The sequence below is a fragment of the Indicator indicator genome, chromosome 15 (assembly GCF_027791375.1).
Source record: "Indicator indicator isolate 239-I01 chromosome 15, UM_Iind_1.1, whole genome shotgun sequence".
Taxonomy (NCBI): domain Eukaryota; kingdom Metazoa; phylum Chordata; class Aves; order Piciformes; family Indicatoridae; genus Indicator; species Indicator indicator.
This window is the reverse complement of record NC_072024.1, coordinates 20,842,932-20,856,775: the sequence shown is the minus strand read 5'-3', so window position 1 is coordinate 20,856,775 and position 13,844 is coordinate 20,842,932. Positions and strand designations below refer to the sequence as shown.

Genomic DNA, 13,844 nt, shown 5'->3' with positions numbered 1-13,844 from the left:
AATCTATACAATTGAGTCCATGCCACACAAGCATTTCAAAAAACTCACAGACCAGTGAATTGGATAAATAGCCTCAGAAAGAAGTCCTCTGCAGTTCCTGCTTAAGGAGGAAAAAAGAAAAAGGAAAAAAAAAAAACTAAAAGAAAAATAATAAAAAGAGAGAAAGAAGGGCCAGAAGTGTACAGTACATTCATGCAGGATATTTTTTTGTTTGTTTTTCTGAAAGGGAACAAGGGGGGGTATGTAAATCAGCCATTCATTCCTTCCCCAAAACCATTGTGATCAACAATTCATTCACTTGTCTCAGAGTGAATAAGAGTTCAAACAGCTTTTCAGCCAGCAATGTTTTTAATATATATATTTATATATTTCGGTTGCTGTGGATTTTTTACTTTATTTTACTTTTTTTTTTACTTTTTTTTTTTTTTTTTGCAGTGACCTTTTCAGCTAAAGTGATGTCTCCAGGCTATGTATTGGGCTTCCTGGACTAGAAGAGGTAGCTGATTTACTTGTATCAGTTGTAAGATTTATTCCACTGTCGATAGCACTGTTGTTCTTGTTCAGCGAAGACGGTGGACTCGAGTTTTTCTTGAGAGCAGGGTCTTCTTCTAGGTCAGTGTCATCAATGAGTGGGATGTGGGGCTGGGAATCTTCTATCCTAAATTCAGGATGAGTCATAAAGTTGTGAATAGAGGTTCTAGATTCTGGTTTTTCTAAACCTTCATAGAGAGAGCTACGGAATGCCTTCACGACGCGGATCTGGGGGGAGAAAAGGAAAGAGGTGTCAGGGGTTGCACCTTCAAAGGGTGACATCGTGTTAATTTGTGAAAAATGTAGCATATGGTTAGGGCAGTGCAGGCAGCTGAAGTCCAAAGTCTCTGGATGTTATATGCATAAACGAGTGGCTCAGTTATGTGCATTTTGAATATCTGTACCAACTGCAATATTAAAATAAATCAGGTTTAAAGCCATCAAAGAACTGATGGGAAGTACTGGTTAAAGAAAGCGAACGTCCACTCGTGTGGTACATCCCTAGTAAAAGACAAGCCATGTTAATTGTAATGCAAATGTCAAACCATGCATGTTGATAGTTTTGCAGTGAGTAAGTAGGAAGGCTTTTTTAATTAAAAAAGTCTCTTTTGTATTGTTAAAAACCATTACACATAACATATCACACTTCACAAACAGAAAAGCACAGAACACAGACATGGTCGGATGGGTACGTATGAGACACACACAGGAGCCAAGTGTAAAAACTATAAATAATATCAATGTTTTAAAGCAAAACCTAAATGAACGCAGCCAAGAGCACAAAAAGCCAAGCAGACAAAATACTAAAGCATAATCATGCTACCACGGGGAAAAATAAAAATTCACAGTTACCACATGAACAGAGATAACTTGCACACAACAACTACACTTGGAAGCCTGGATAATGTGAACATAGTATTGTTGAACCAACTTTTATTTTTCCTTCATGCATATGTGAGGTAAACACTCGAGTATAGACCCACTGTTCTAGCCATTTAACTTTTTTATATATATAGAACATGTAATAAAATTATGTATTGATTGTTGGGTTGAATTGAATTACATTGTTAAACAGCAAGCTTTTTCATTCTCTGTGTCTCAGTTGCAAAACTGTAAAGTTAAATGCTGGAAGTGACACAATTTATGCCATATATGCAGTGTTTTGACTAGGTCAGCTGACTTATGCCAGGGTCAAGCTAATGGCATGAACCACCTTCAGTAAGAACATAGGTGAAAATAAACTCCGAAACTTAGCCCATTAGACTGTTAGGGACAGTTCCCAGTAAGAAATGAGAGGAATAGAGTGAGGAGCATTGTGGAATGGGGACACTACGTCCTCTGTGGGTGGGCAAAGGGAGGGATGCTGTCTATATCCCAGTGACCTGGCAGTTCTTAAAAGAAGTGAAGGTTTGTGCTGGTTTACTGCTGAAAAAAACATAACTTTTTGTAAGGGAGTGAGGGGGCAGAGAGGAAAAAACAGAATGGCAAAACGTGATCTGTTGGCAAATGTTTTATGGCTAAGTATGAGTTCTATCCTTCTACTTCCATGTAGTCCAATGAGCGAATTTTTAGCATTTCTTAGAGGGGAGACCAAAACAAAGGCAGAGGCAGAAAAGGTGCAAGCAGGCATTGTGAAAGCTTCTCCACACACATTTGAAATGGTTTGGTGGCTGGCATGTTTATCCTTTTTTACATGTAAATATGCTGAGCATTATTGGTTGGCCTAGGACATCAGTGATTTGGAAAGCTTTAATTCCTCCTATAGTTGGCAGGCTGCATTTTAGTAATGGCATGGCGTCACAGAGGTACAGCTGTGGGATCTAGCTGATCCTCTAGCTGGAGTTGTCTGGGTTGCACAGAATATCAGCACACTTGAGAAAAAGGCTGTCTTGTATTTTCAGTTCTTTGACCTTTGCCCTTGTTTATGTTTTCTACGTTTAGATATTCATCGCCTTCTAAAAATCCTAACAGCAGAAGTCAGTCATGCCATCTTCAGATACACAACCTTTGGTCAGTCCAAGTACTCTCCCTTTTCTTTATACATGTATTTGCTAACAGCAGGGCACAGTACAAAAGTAGTTCCTGTGTCTGCTTATGCTCAGAATAAGAGTACTGATGCAGAACAGCTTGTCCAGATCTTAGGAAACCAGAGTATGTTTGGAAGTTGGCAGAGGTGAAGGCCAGGAGGAAGAGAAGACTAGATTTTACACAATTACATAGTGTGTCTAACACCTCTGACAGAGCACCTGGAATTACAAACCAGGCTTCTGTGAGGGCTTAATCTGTCTGAGTTGTGCTGTGCTATGTGATGGTTCTTGTAGTGAACAGACAGACTGGAATAAGAGATTCATTTGCATTCATGAAGATAGGATTTGAACTCATGGAGAAGAGATGACATGCTAATTCCCTCATTATCTATGCCTTTATATCTTGTATTTTAAAGTGCAAATTAATTAGTCTGAACAATGACAAAAATAGTGTGTTTTGTCAAGGCAATCTTAAAAACGTGTTACTATATTGTCCTATTTTAAAATAGGAAACTCTTTGTAACAGGCTTACTTTATATTATGGGCTGATATGGTGACATTTCCTGCTCAGCTACCCATTATTTCTGCTATCTACACAAAAATAAGTCACCTCATCCAGCTGCAGCTGTTCAGTATATCTTATCAACTACCAATATCATTTCATTCCCTTGAATACAGCCACTTCTTACTGCATACATTTAGGTTCTATTTGCCAGCTGGATTCTTTTTAATACAGGTAAAGTTAGTCTTTACTTAAACAAAAAGGTTTGCAATTTGATATTATGCTTGACCAGATCCAGCAGAATCCAACAACAGTAAAGCTTCAATTGCACAAAGTGTATTTAAGCTTCTATAGGTTAGCAAGGGAGCACCTGATTTCTGGTTTCAGTTTATGAGGCTCCAAGTTCCATAGCAGGGAAAGAACCTATACTGCATTTAATATCAAAATTTGGCATTTAATTTGCTTTTAATACCAAGGTTTCAATCAGACTAGCTAAGCAACAACATAACTGAGGGAAAACTACAGATTGAGGCTGGCATTTGAGCACTGATTATGAAAATCTTTCTGCCAGGCCCTGAGTTTGGTACTCTGCAGTGACTGCTTGAATGAACAAGTTGCTGAAATAAAGCACTCACTAACATCTTTTGCTAAGAATAATTTAAACAACAATCTGAAGATACAGCTGCAGAATGTACAATCAGCCAGCAGATGCATCACTTTGTGTGAAGATCTGTAGCAAAGTTTTTGCACAGACTGTTCAAGTCTTGCAGTACCATTTAAATGTTACTAGAATAGCTCCTGCTTGTTCATAGTGATTTTTACTGGAATTATTAGCTTAGAACTAATTTAGAGGTGGTGATACCTTATTGTCTTAAAATTTCTCTACAATTTCAGAAATGTATATATGTTTTCAATATTTTTTTACTTTTTTTACAGTGCCACACCTCACCCAGTGGCAGAATTTCTACATTACAGTGTAATTCAAAATTTTGTGCATAATCTGTCCTCCAGTGTATCAAATTATTGCTTACAGGAACAAAACATGCTTCTTTCATTATATTCATTGAAGTAAAGGTAGACAGTATGCTGATCATAAAATCACTGAATGGTTTGGGTTGGATGAAACCTTAAAGATAATCTAGTTCCAACCTTCGTGCCATGAGCAGAGACACTTCCTACCAGACCAGCTTGCTCAAGACGTCATCCAACCTGGCTTTGAACTCTTTCAGGCTTGGAGCCTCCATAACTCTGGGCGACCTGTTCCAGCACCTCACTCATAGGGAAGAATTTCCTCCTTTGACTTCCCCTTTTTTGGTTTGAGGCCATTACCCCTTGTTCTGTCACTCCATGCCTTTGTAAAAAGTTCCTTTCCAGCTCTCCTGTAGCCCCCTTCAAATCCTGGAATTTCTCCCTGTAGCCTTCTCTTCTCCATGCTTAACAACCCTAACTCCCTCAGCCTGTTTTCACAGCGGAGGTGCTCCAGCCCTCAGATCATTTTCATGGCCTCCTCTGGACCTGTTCTAACATTTCCATGTCCTCTTTGCATTTGGGGCTCCAGAGCTGGATGCAATACTCCAACTGGGGTCTCATGAGAGTAGAGTAGAGGTAGAGAAACCCTTCCCTCAACCTGCTGCCCACAGTGCTGGAGATGCAGCCCCAGACATGGTTGGCTTGGTTACAAAGGTGGTATTTTAACTTCTGTAGAATACTTGTACCATTTTTAAGCTAAGAACTGAAAAAATATTTACCCAGAGTTATATGGCCCAACAGCAACAAATGCTTTTAATACATGCTTAAGTTCAAGATTTGAAGTAATAGCTGATGTAAAAATGTTTAGGGACTGGGCTACAACAAAGCTCACATTACTGTTTTGAAGATAAAACAAAGCGGATGAATTTCATATAATGTTGTTATGGTTGTACAGCATGTAAAAGCAGGGACATACCCATGATGGATAGAACCTATTTGGGTTATTATGAACTATGTAGAGTTCATGTAATGATATTTCTTTATGATACTGACAATGCCAAGGGAAGACAAACAGTGTGATACAGCTCCCTTTTCTCACAGTAATGGAGACAACAGAAAAAAATGAACTGCTTTTGAACAAAAGACTGTGGGGACAACACTTCAGGACATTTTTGACATTGCTATAAGTTTCCACTTCTTTCTTCTTTGTAGCTGTAATAGAAAAAACTCTTCGGTTTCATCCCACCTTGAAAGTCAGATTTATCATACTGCATCAGGCAAGAAAAATGAAAGAAATAGAATTTTAGATACTACAAATTTTTCCCATCAGAAGAAAAAGATGAAGTTCAGAATCTCACTCCCAAGTACAATAATCTAGGCAAAATATACAAGGCCTGTTAAGCATCAACAGATACGGTTGGTAGTGTGTGGGCTTATACTCGAATGTTTACCTGGCTTCATATAAGCCAAGTATCTTGAGTTTGGTTCACATTCATTTCAGGCTCAAGGTTAAAGACTCACAACCTCTTTTTATTTCACTCTCTCCTGCTGAACCCTTTTGTCCAATGTTCTCTAGCCCTCTGGGAAAACAAACACATTTAATATTCAGACAGTAGAGAGTAGGGCACTGCAAAAGCAAATAAATTCAATACTGAAAGATCAGTAAGGTGATTAGTATAAAGTTGTAAACAAGTGGTCAGTTTTGCAAAGAGATGCCAACTCTTATGAGCAATGATATTATTCTACATCAAGACCATATCTATACAAAGGTCAGGGAGAGTTTGGTAAAGTACTATTGCATATGTAAAGCTTTAAAATAGAAGGCATGTCTTCAGTACATTTGGGGTTGATTATTTTCAAATCCTCCAGTTCTAGGTGAATAACATCAGATTAGGTATCCACAGGAGGAGATACTGCATGTATTGGAGTCACCTGTAAATGTGGTGGCTACTATGTTCTGGATTGTATGAAGCAGAAGTTGAGCAAAATCAAAGATAAAATAATTTGTAAAACTAGACAAATTATAATTTCTAGGTATCTGCTTTAAACAGATTCATTATATTACCTGTGCTACTCTCCTTCTATGCAAATATGCAGTAAATCCAGTAAGTGCTGCTGAAAACACAAACCACATGCAGCAAGAGGAAAATGGGATACCTACATATGCCGTGAAATCCTCAGGCCTGATTCCCGTTTCACAGAAGGTTCACATGGCTATTATCCCACTGAGTTTTAGAGCATGAGATCAGAAGCACACACAGGGCTTCCCCTTTCCATACTGTATCTCCTCTATTATAGAATTGCTGCAGTATTACAGGCTGACATTTTTGTGCCAGATTTGGCAAAGTTTAAATATATTATACAACCCCTTATTTCTTAGGAGTCTAAACCTACTTGCCATGCTCTAAGTCCTCCAAGCTGAGGACTTGGGTTTACATGTAGACTTTAAAGCTAATTAGTTTCCCTATAGAGAGAAATTAAATTTGATCTTGCACATCGTATCCCAGAGAGATTGTGATAACAGGATTTTATAACCAGTGGGAATATCTATGCTTTAGAGGAATATCTCTGCCTCTAGGTTAATGATGTTCCCAAAGGCTGCAACATAATGTTGAATGTGGACTGACTTTACGTTCTGCTTGTTCCATTTATTCATGTGCTAGTTGTACCATGTTGCCACAGAAAGCAGTTGATACCTTCACTAAGGCTGGTATGCTCTCTTGACTTGGTCTGTGATCTGAACACAGATCAACACTGGACAGCAATCTTTGCCTTAAGATTCAGGAAAATAAAAGATTTGATTTGAGCATTTTAAAGAAATAGGTTTCCATTTTTCTTCAGAAAATCTAATCCAGACTTAAGATCTTAAGTTTTAGTTGTACAGTCTGTCCAGCTGAATTATCCAGCTGATTACACTTACAGGAAACTATATACATAAGAAATATAGAAAAGCAAAGGCTTCTGGAACAGGAAATAATTTTTCTTGATACAAAGAATCTGATTTTCGTATACCACAGATTACAAATAGCTGAACTGAGCTCTCTCTTTATCTATTAGTAAATGGACTGTATTACACATTTGAATGCAGCTTGATGAATGTCTTATGTTAGCCTGACACAATTTGCAGATGCTTATGCCCCTGTGCCACCCCAAGGCAAATATTGCATGTCTAAAGCTTCTACCTGTAAGTGACAGTTTCTGAAAAATGTCCACTAATTTTTAATTAAAGGGAGAACAAAGGAAGTTGTCTTTCCATACTCCTTAGCCCCACTTTAGAAGATTGTTGATCCTTCCAAAAGATGAACCAGCACAAATATACAACCTTAAGGGTGCTATGCTCCTCTTTTGCTTGAAAATACTTTTTAAAAAACAATCAAACAATAACACCCCCCATAACCTCCAGAGATCTGTATAATGGACAAATACCGATCGTTTGGTAAGGTTTTATTTAGCTGCCATAAAATTTGGAGTCATCACTGTGTATTTTTCTCCTGTGTCATCCTTACAAGTGGCTTGCTAGAGGCCACTGTTGCTAGAGTTAATATAATAAAAAGTTGCCATTTCATTAAATACTTCAAGAAATCTCAGAAAAAGATGACAGACCTCAAGAGAAGAAAAGGAACTTGCCAATATAGAAACTGCAGCAGCCTCTGGGAGGTTATCTTTTGGTGGGGTTTGTTTTTGTTTATTTGTTTTTCTCCCAGTGGTTTCTACTCTTAACAATACTTTTTAATAATAAACTTTTATGAATGGAAGGAGGTGTTTTGGTAAGGGACCTGATGTTTCTGTCTGCTCCCACTGGGAAATAGTATTAACCATATATTTGAATAAGAGGAAGGAGGAAGAACACATAGAAAGGAGTATTAAATGTGCACCTTTCTTGGAAAATTTGAAACCACGTTCTTTTGAAGGAGTTACCTACTGCTAATATAAACCACGTCTGAGAACCAAATACAAATAGATTAAGGTAAAGAATAATTTGCTTACTTTGTGTACAGTTAGATCTACTCATCCTCTACCTCCTTAAAAAAGTGTAGTAGCAAAGGATTTAAGCAGAGCTAAATTTTAACCAAAAACTAACATTTTGTGCTCCTGGGCTTCAAAAGTAAATAAGATGCCACGTTGTCCCACTGGATCTGATCCTGTATTCCCAAATTAAAATATAGGAAGCTATGTATATAAAATACATATTAACCAAAGCTGGCATGGGATAGCCTGGTATCTAAATCCACTTCTAACTCTGTAGTCTAATAGCCTTCCATTGATATCAGATTGTGCGTGCCTATGCGTGCCTGTGCATTCATGCACGTGACAGGACATTCACAGCTTTATTTTAAACTTGTTTACAGTTTCCGTACATTAAATGTCTGCATATTTAGTTTTTATTTGAATAAATATTTCACTTCTATGACAGCATATACAATTCCAGGTTTCAATATGCAGAAATTTTCACTATGTTTATTTAAAGCTGCAGCATTTGTTATCATTTCATGCTGACAGCCTGAAATATGGCAAAAACACCATGACAGTTAAAAAGTAATGGCATACGTGAGAAACTTTAGTACTGTAGTAAATATTCCTTTGTATAAATTGCTTTTAAATAAGGTATTCTACAACCCAATGAAAGATGTGTTGGTGCCATATTTATGTACTGCTGAAAACCTTAGGTAATAATTTGCTAATCTGTTCACAAACAGGCAGATTTCATTTTAAGCATGCACTAGCTTTTGAAACAAACATTGACCTGGCTGAAAATACTAAAAAAAAAAAAAAAAAAAAAAAAAAGTTATTATAAATCTGCAGAAAAAAAATCTCACAAATTGGCCAGGTGTCACAATGAACTATATTAAAAAGTATATAATTTAAGTAAATGCTCTGTTAAATTAGACTTAAATGTTCTTATTGATAGAGCATCAGATGATTCTTGTATTTTTTAATCAAGTATTTATATCCAAAACTCTGCAGTTTGAGCTTCTGAAATGCCATCTGAAATATCCTGACTGTTGCAGGACACTGAACACTCTGAAAACAAACCTTCCTGACAGAATTTCTTATTGAGCCCATTCAAGTATTAGACTCTTGGTTTTGTTATTCTTTAAGGTTTTCCCTTGATACTACCCCAAATATATCTATATATGCAATATTTTTAAGATTCCTGATGGGAAGGAAAAGCTTCAAAATAAGAGGCAGAATTATCCTGTTATTCCCTTCTACCCCATAGGAAGAAGGTAATCATTAATCTTGAATTGATTCTGAGGAGCTAAGAGGAGAGAACTCAGTCCTGTCCCACCACATACAGTTTAAACAAGGAGCTGAAAAAGCAGACCTAGATGTTTATTTTGCAACTGAACTTTTCTCAGAAAATATTAGTTCACAAAACCATACCTGATTTCTATGAAATTTGGACTAGGAAAAGTTTTTCAGGTTCTGGAAGATGAATGATCAACAGTAAATACTGAACTAACAAATAAAGCCCAAATTTGCTTTCTTTCCTGTCACTGTCATTCGTTAGCTTTGTGTCATTGCAGCAATTAATCCAAACTTTCCCTAAAGGCTATAATTTGAAGCACACACTGGTTTGATACTAAACAGATACCGTATTGCAGCAATCAAATACAAACAGTCCCGAACAATCACTTTGAAAGGCCTCTGCAGTGCAGATATGTATCTCTGGGTAGCTTAACAAATCAATTGTGTGGTTTTTATTTCACTGATAAATGTGGCTATAACTGATGAGCTCTGTAGAGCTGTTTTATTTTTTCCAAATAAAGAGACATCAAATGCTGCAGCAGATTATGCTTTCTCCTATTAATTAACTTCAGTCCATAACCCTTTGTCAAGACACAAGACTATTCAATCCTTAGTTGTTTTCCTGCAATGGAGAGAAGAGAGGGAAAATAAATTTTCTATTTTATTAGATCTATCCTTTCAGACTGCTGGCTACAGGATATTATTGAAACACTTAACAGAACAGAATGAACTGCTCTCTGTTTTCTGCTCAAATATAGAAATGCTGTTACTGGAGGAAAGGCTGTTTTGTGAGTGTTGTGTCCTGCTCAAGGTGGAAATGAGGGAACCTGGGCTCTTCGTTATCAGAAGCAGGTTACACTCTCTGTGGCATAACACTGGCATGCAGCTCACTGACTCTGCTTCTCTTGACTGTGGTACTGCCCTGAAATGGTTCGTGCTAATGGAACAAAGGTTAGCACACTAAAATTCCCAAGAAAAGACAGGGAAAGATAGACGTTTTGTCTAAGATGTAACTGCCAGAGTTGGAACCTTAATGGCTTTTTGGGTTTCTGATAAAAGCAAAGTTTTCCTTTGACTTTTAATTCAAGCAAAGCTTCTAATGCATGTCTAAATGTTTGTTATTCACATATTGAGGGAGTTTTTGTACTCCAACTGAACAGAAAGGTCAAGTTTCCTTTTATCCTGCAGGAGCTGTCTGTGTGTCTCTGGTCTGCCTCTCCTCTCCCGGTTGGCCAGCCAGGCAAGATTGGTTTGCCTGTTTGGTCAACTTCTCACCAAAACAAGTGACAAACTTGTAAACAGAGTTTTATACATTTAAATAGTGCAGCCTATGCTGTGAAACAGCTTCTTACAGTCCTGAATTAAAAAAAAAAAATTCCAGACATAAAAAAATTTACTCACCTCACTACCTCTTCACTAGATGCATTGTTTGCATCTAAAAGAAAGCTGTGCCAGGGTTTCAGTGGTTAGAAACCTGCTTCTTCTAACAAAGAAAAACTTTACCACATTTATTTTGTTGTCTCAGTGCTGTACTTTAACTCGTCTAGCTCCTTCCTTCCTTAATGGTTGCCTCCCAGTGAATTAGAGCTAGCCAATCTATTCCTTCACCATTCATGCAAACCATAATTCCTTAGCCTTGCATCATAGGCTGGATCCTTATTTCCTTGTTCCTTCCTGTACCTGTGCTAATGAGAGTACATCTTTTCTTGGACTTGACTGACCTATATTGCACATGTTCCTCCAGATGGAATGATCCTCTACCTGACAAGCTGTATTGCTTAATATATTTGTAGAATCATTTGAAGTATCTGTTTTATCAGCAGTAGAAAATAGAACTAATAAGAGTGAGAAAATACAACAGTGAATAAAATCAGAATCTCTACACACTGGATAAAAAATGACTAGAACTTCCTGTCCTAACTGTAAGTTAAGAAAACTTCAAATGAATCACAGAGAGTATCTACTGTACACAAAGTAATCATGTTATGTGTTTCTGGGGGTGTGTAAAGTAATAAAAATAACAGGACAAAATGGGAAAGGGCAAAGTAGCTTAGTCTCAAGTGACTGCTACATTAAGTTGGCATCTCTGTAGGTCTGATGCATTAAGAATACACACTCACGCCCAGCCGCAGCAGCAGATGTGCTGGTAGGAGAGGAAAGAGCATTGGATAACGATACGTGACTAGGGCTAGAAATATTGGTTACATCCTGGGTCTGGCTTGTGACGGAGGATTGTCTCCTTAGAGCCCCCTGAAAGGAAGTGCCACTCTTGAAAGTATTGACTACTTCGATCTGTAATGGAGGAAAGAACGAGACAAGTTGCTTAAAGTACGGATACAGTTGTATAACTGACAGGAATAATAATGAAAAACAATAAATCGTTCGTGCATACAGTTTTACTTCAACTGAAATAACTACTTTTAAGTGTCCCTTTCAATGTTTTTTTAGATATGAAAAGATCCAAAATTTCTTCCTGGATAAAACAAAACAGCTCCTTAGGAGGCAGTAGAGCTGCATCAGTTTAACAACTAGATTTGAAATAACAATCTTTAAAACTTAAATCCATTTCGTATGTATATGTAAACAAAGCGAATAAAACTGGAATACTTGATACAACTAATCTCCACCTTTTTCCTACTGAGAATAAAATTACTACATTATTGTCCTCTGAGTACTCTTCCAGAGGGAGGAAAATTCAGTCACTTAATAGTAATTTTGGAGGAGAATGGGACAACACCCAACCAAACCAGAAGAACCTTTAAAATATTGAAAGTATTACTCCATTTTGTCTACCACAACAGGGTTGTCAGTATAGTATCTTGATGAAATAGAAAGTGTGCAATATTTTATCTTTTTCTCTCATGAAACTTTGTATAAATTAAGCATAGTGTTAATGAATGTTGATCTAATTACAGATTTTAAAATATTAGTATTTTATCTTCATACAGAGCACATCAAACCACACAGAAAATTATTTGGAACTAGACTGACTATTGCAGCAAAATGACAGTACAATTTTCTACTTTTTATTTTCACATCTGTAGTATGCACTCTTTGATATATCCATCCTGAATACCTTTATTCATCACCACAGAAGATGAGTTAAAAAAAGATCCAAGCATTTAAAAGTAGCCTTTATCACCAGTACAATCCAATAAGAAAGCAAGCTCTGTGTACAAATGTAAAGCCAGGGATTGGCAGTAGACAATACCAAGGAGTAAAAAAGTGCTACAAATCCCTACACACCAAAATGTCCCCTTTGTAATATTAGTGCAACCACAACATGACACAGCAGCAGTAATCGTATCAGTTGGAAGTATTCAACCAACTACTTCAAAGAAGTAACCCACTGTTAACCAGACCTGTATCTCACAACCCAGATTTCTGAAGATAGCAGCTGGGAGAGGTAAAACAGCACACATCTTGGTGCAAGCCCTCCTAAATTTTCCAAGTTGAAAGCACTATCATAAATTGGCTAACAGTTTCTGCTGTGGTCAGTCTTAGGAATAAACAAATTCATATGGCTTTATCTTTAATGGTATGGATGTATCCTCTCCCATAATGTCATCTTTGGACATCATTGTTTATTTTCCTGCATGTATTTATGGGAATAATAATATCACAGCCAGCTGTAAAAGGGATCAAAGGTTACTGCTGTAAAGCTGTCATACTGAACTTTTACTATACAGACATGAAGCAGCTGATTTGCTCACTGACCCAGTGTTTGAGAGTCCTCTTTACAACATCCATTTCAATGTGTACAGTACTAAGCACTCATTATAACATTTTACAGCTTTGCTCTTAGCGTCTTCTGCAGCAGAGTTATTTTAAATTATATGTCCAATAAAAACACCACAGTATGAAAATACAGCATGAGGTGAGTTCATCTATGGAATAGGGGTACAATAGAATCATCACCTAAGATTCACATTGGCACCTAGAAAAAACATATGGCTCAACCCATTGGTTATATATGAAGGCATATTAAATACTCACCTGAAAGGTTCACTGTACAAAAGTAGAGTTAAATACAAATCTTGGGTTTTCAAGATCTAACACAGGTGACAGAGCACTCTTCAGAAGAGACCATTCAAAAAATATTTTAAAGACCCTTGCTGACAGCAGGAAGTGTTTATCACCACAGAAGAGACATGATAAATCCTAAACCAAAGAGCATTTCTAGATGTACAGATGTCTTCCTAATAAACTGAAAGGAAAGACCTTTTATAAGAGTGAAGAGATAAGGGAAGATCTGTATGTAATAGTTTCTCCAGAGAAAAAGAATTACAGGTGTGTGATTTGCTCATTCTCCTAAGAAGGTAACTACAGATCTCCATGGATATAATTCACAAGGGAGGATGAGAACAACTCTAGAATCTTAAAAGATGAACATACAGGGCTGTGCTCTGCCTGAAGCTCGGAAAGAAGAGAAGAACCTGGCCCAAAAGTTTACCTTCCAAACGCAGAAATCAGCAAAGAAGAGTTAATAGAAATACTAACTAAATAATGTATTTTAAATGAAGATGCAATTTTTAATAATAAAAAAAAGAATGTTTTTATTTAGA

The 13,844-nt window shown here is 37.0% G+C and overlaps 1 protein-coding gene across 9 annotated transcripts in view; it reads right to left on the bottom strand.

The window, feature by feature from the left end:
* Positions 1-447: 447 nt before the first annotated feature.
* The window catches only part of ATP2B2 (ATPase plasma membrane Ca2+ transporting 2), a 175,252-nt gene continuing 161,855 nt past the window's right edge, over positions 448-13,844 (bottom strand). For 8 of the 9 annotated variants that reach the window (XM_054387362.1, XM_054387366.1, XM_054387365.1 and 5 more), the window contains one exon: positions 448-759. In XM_054387362.1, the coding sequence (XP_054243337.1) occupies positions 448-759 (312 nt within the window). Of the gene's footprint in view, positions 760-11,484; positions 11,572-13,844 lie in introns of all 9 variants that reach the window. The other variant, XM_054387363.1, reaches the window with a different exon arrangement.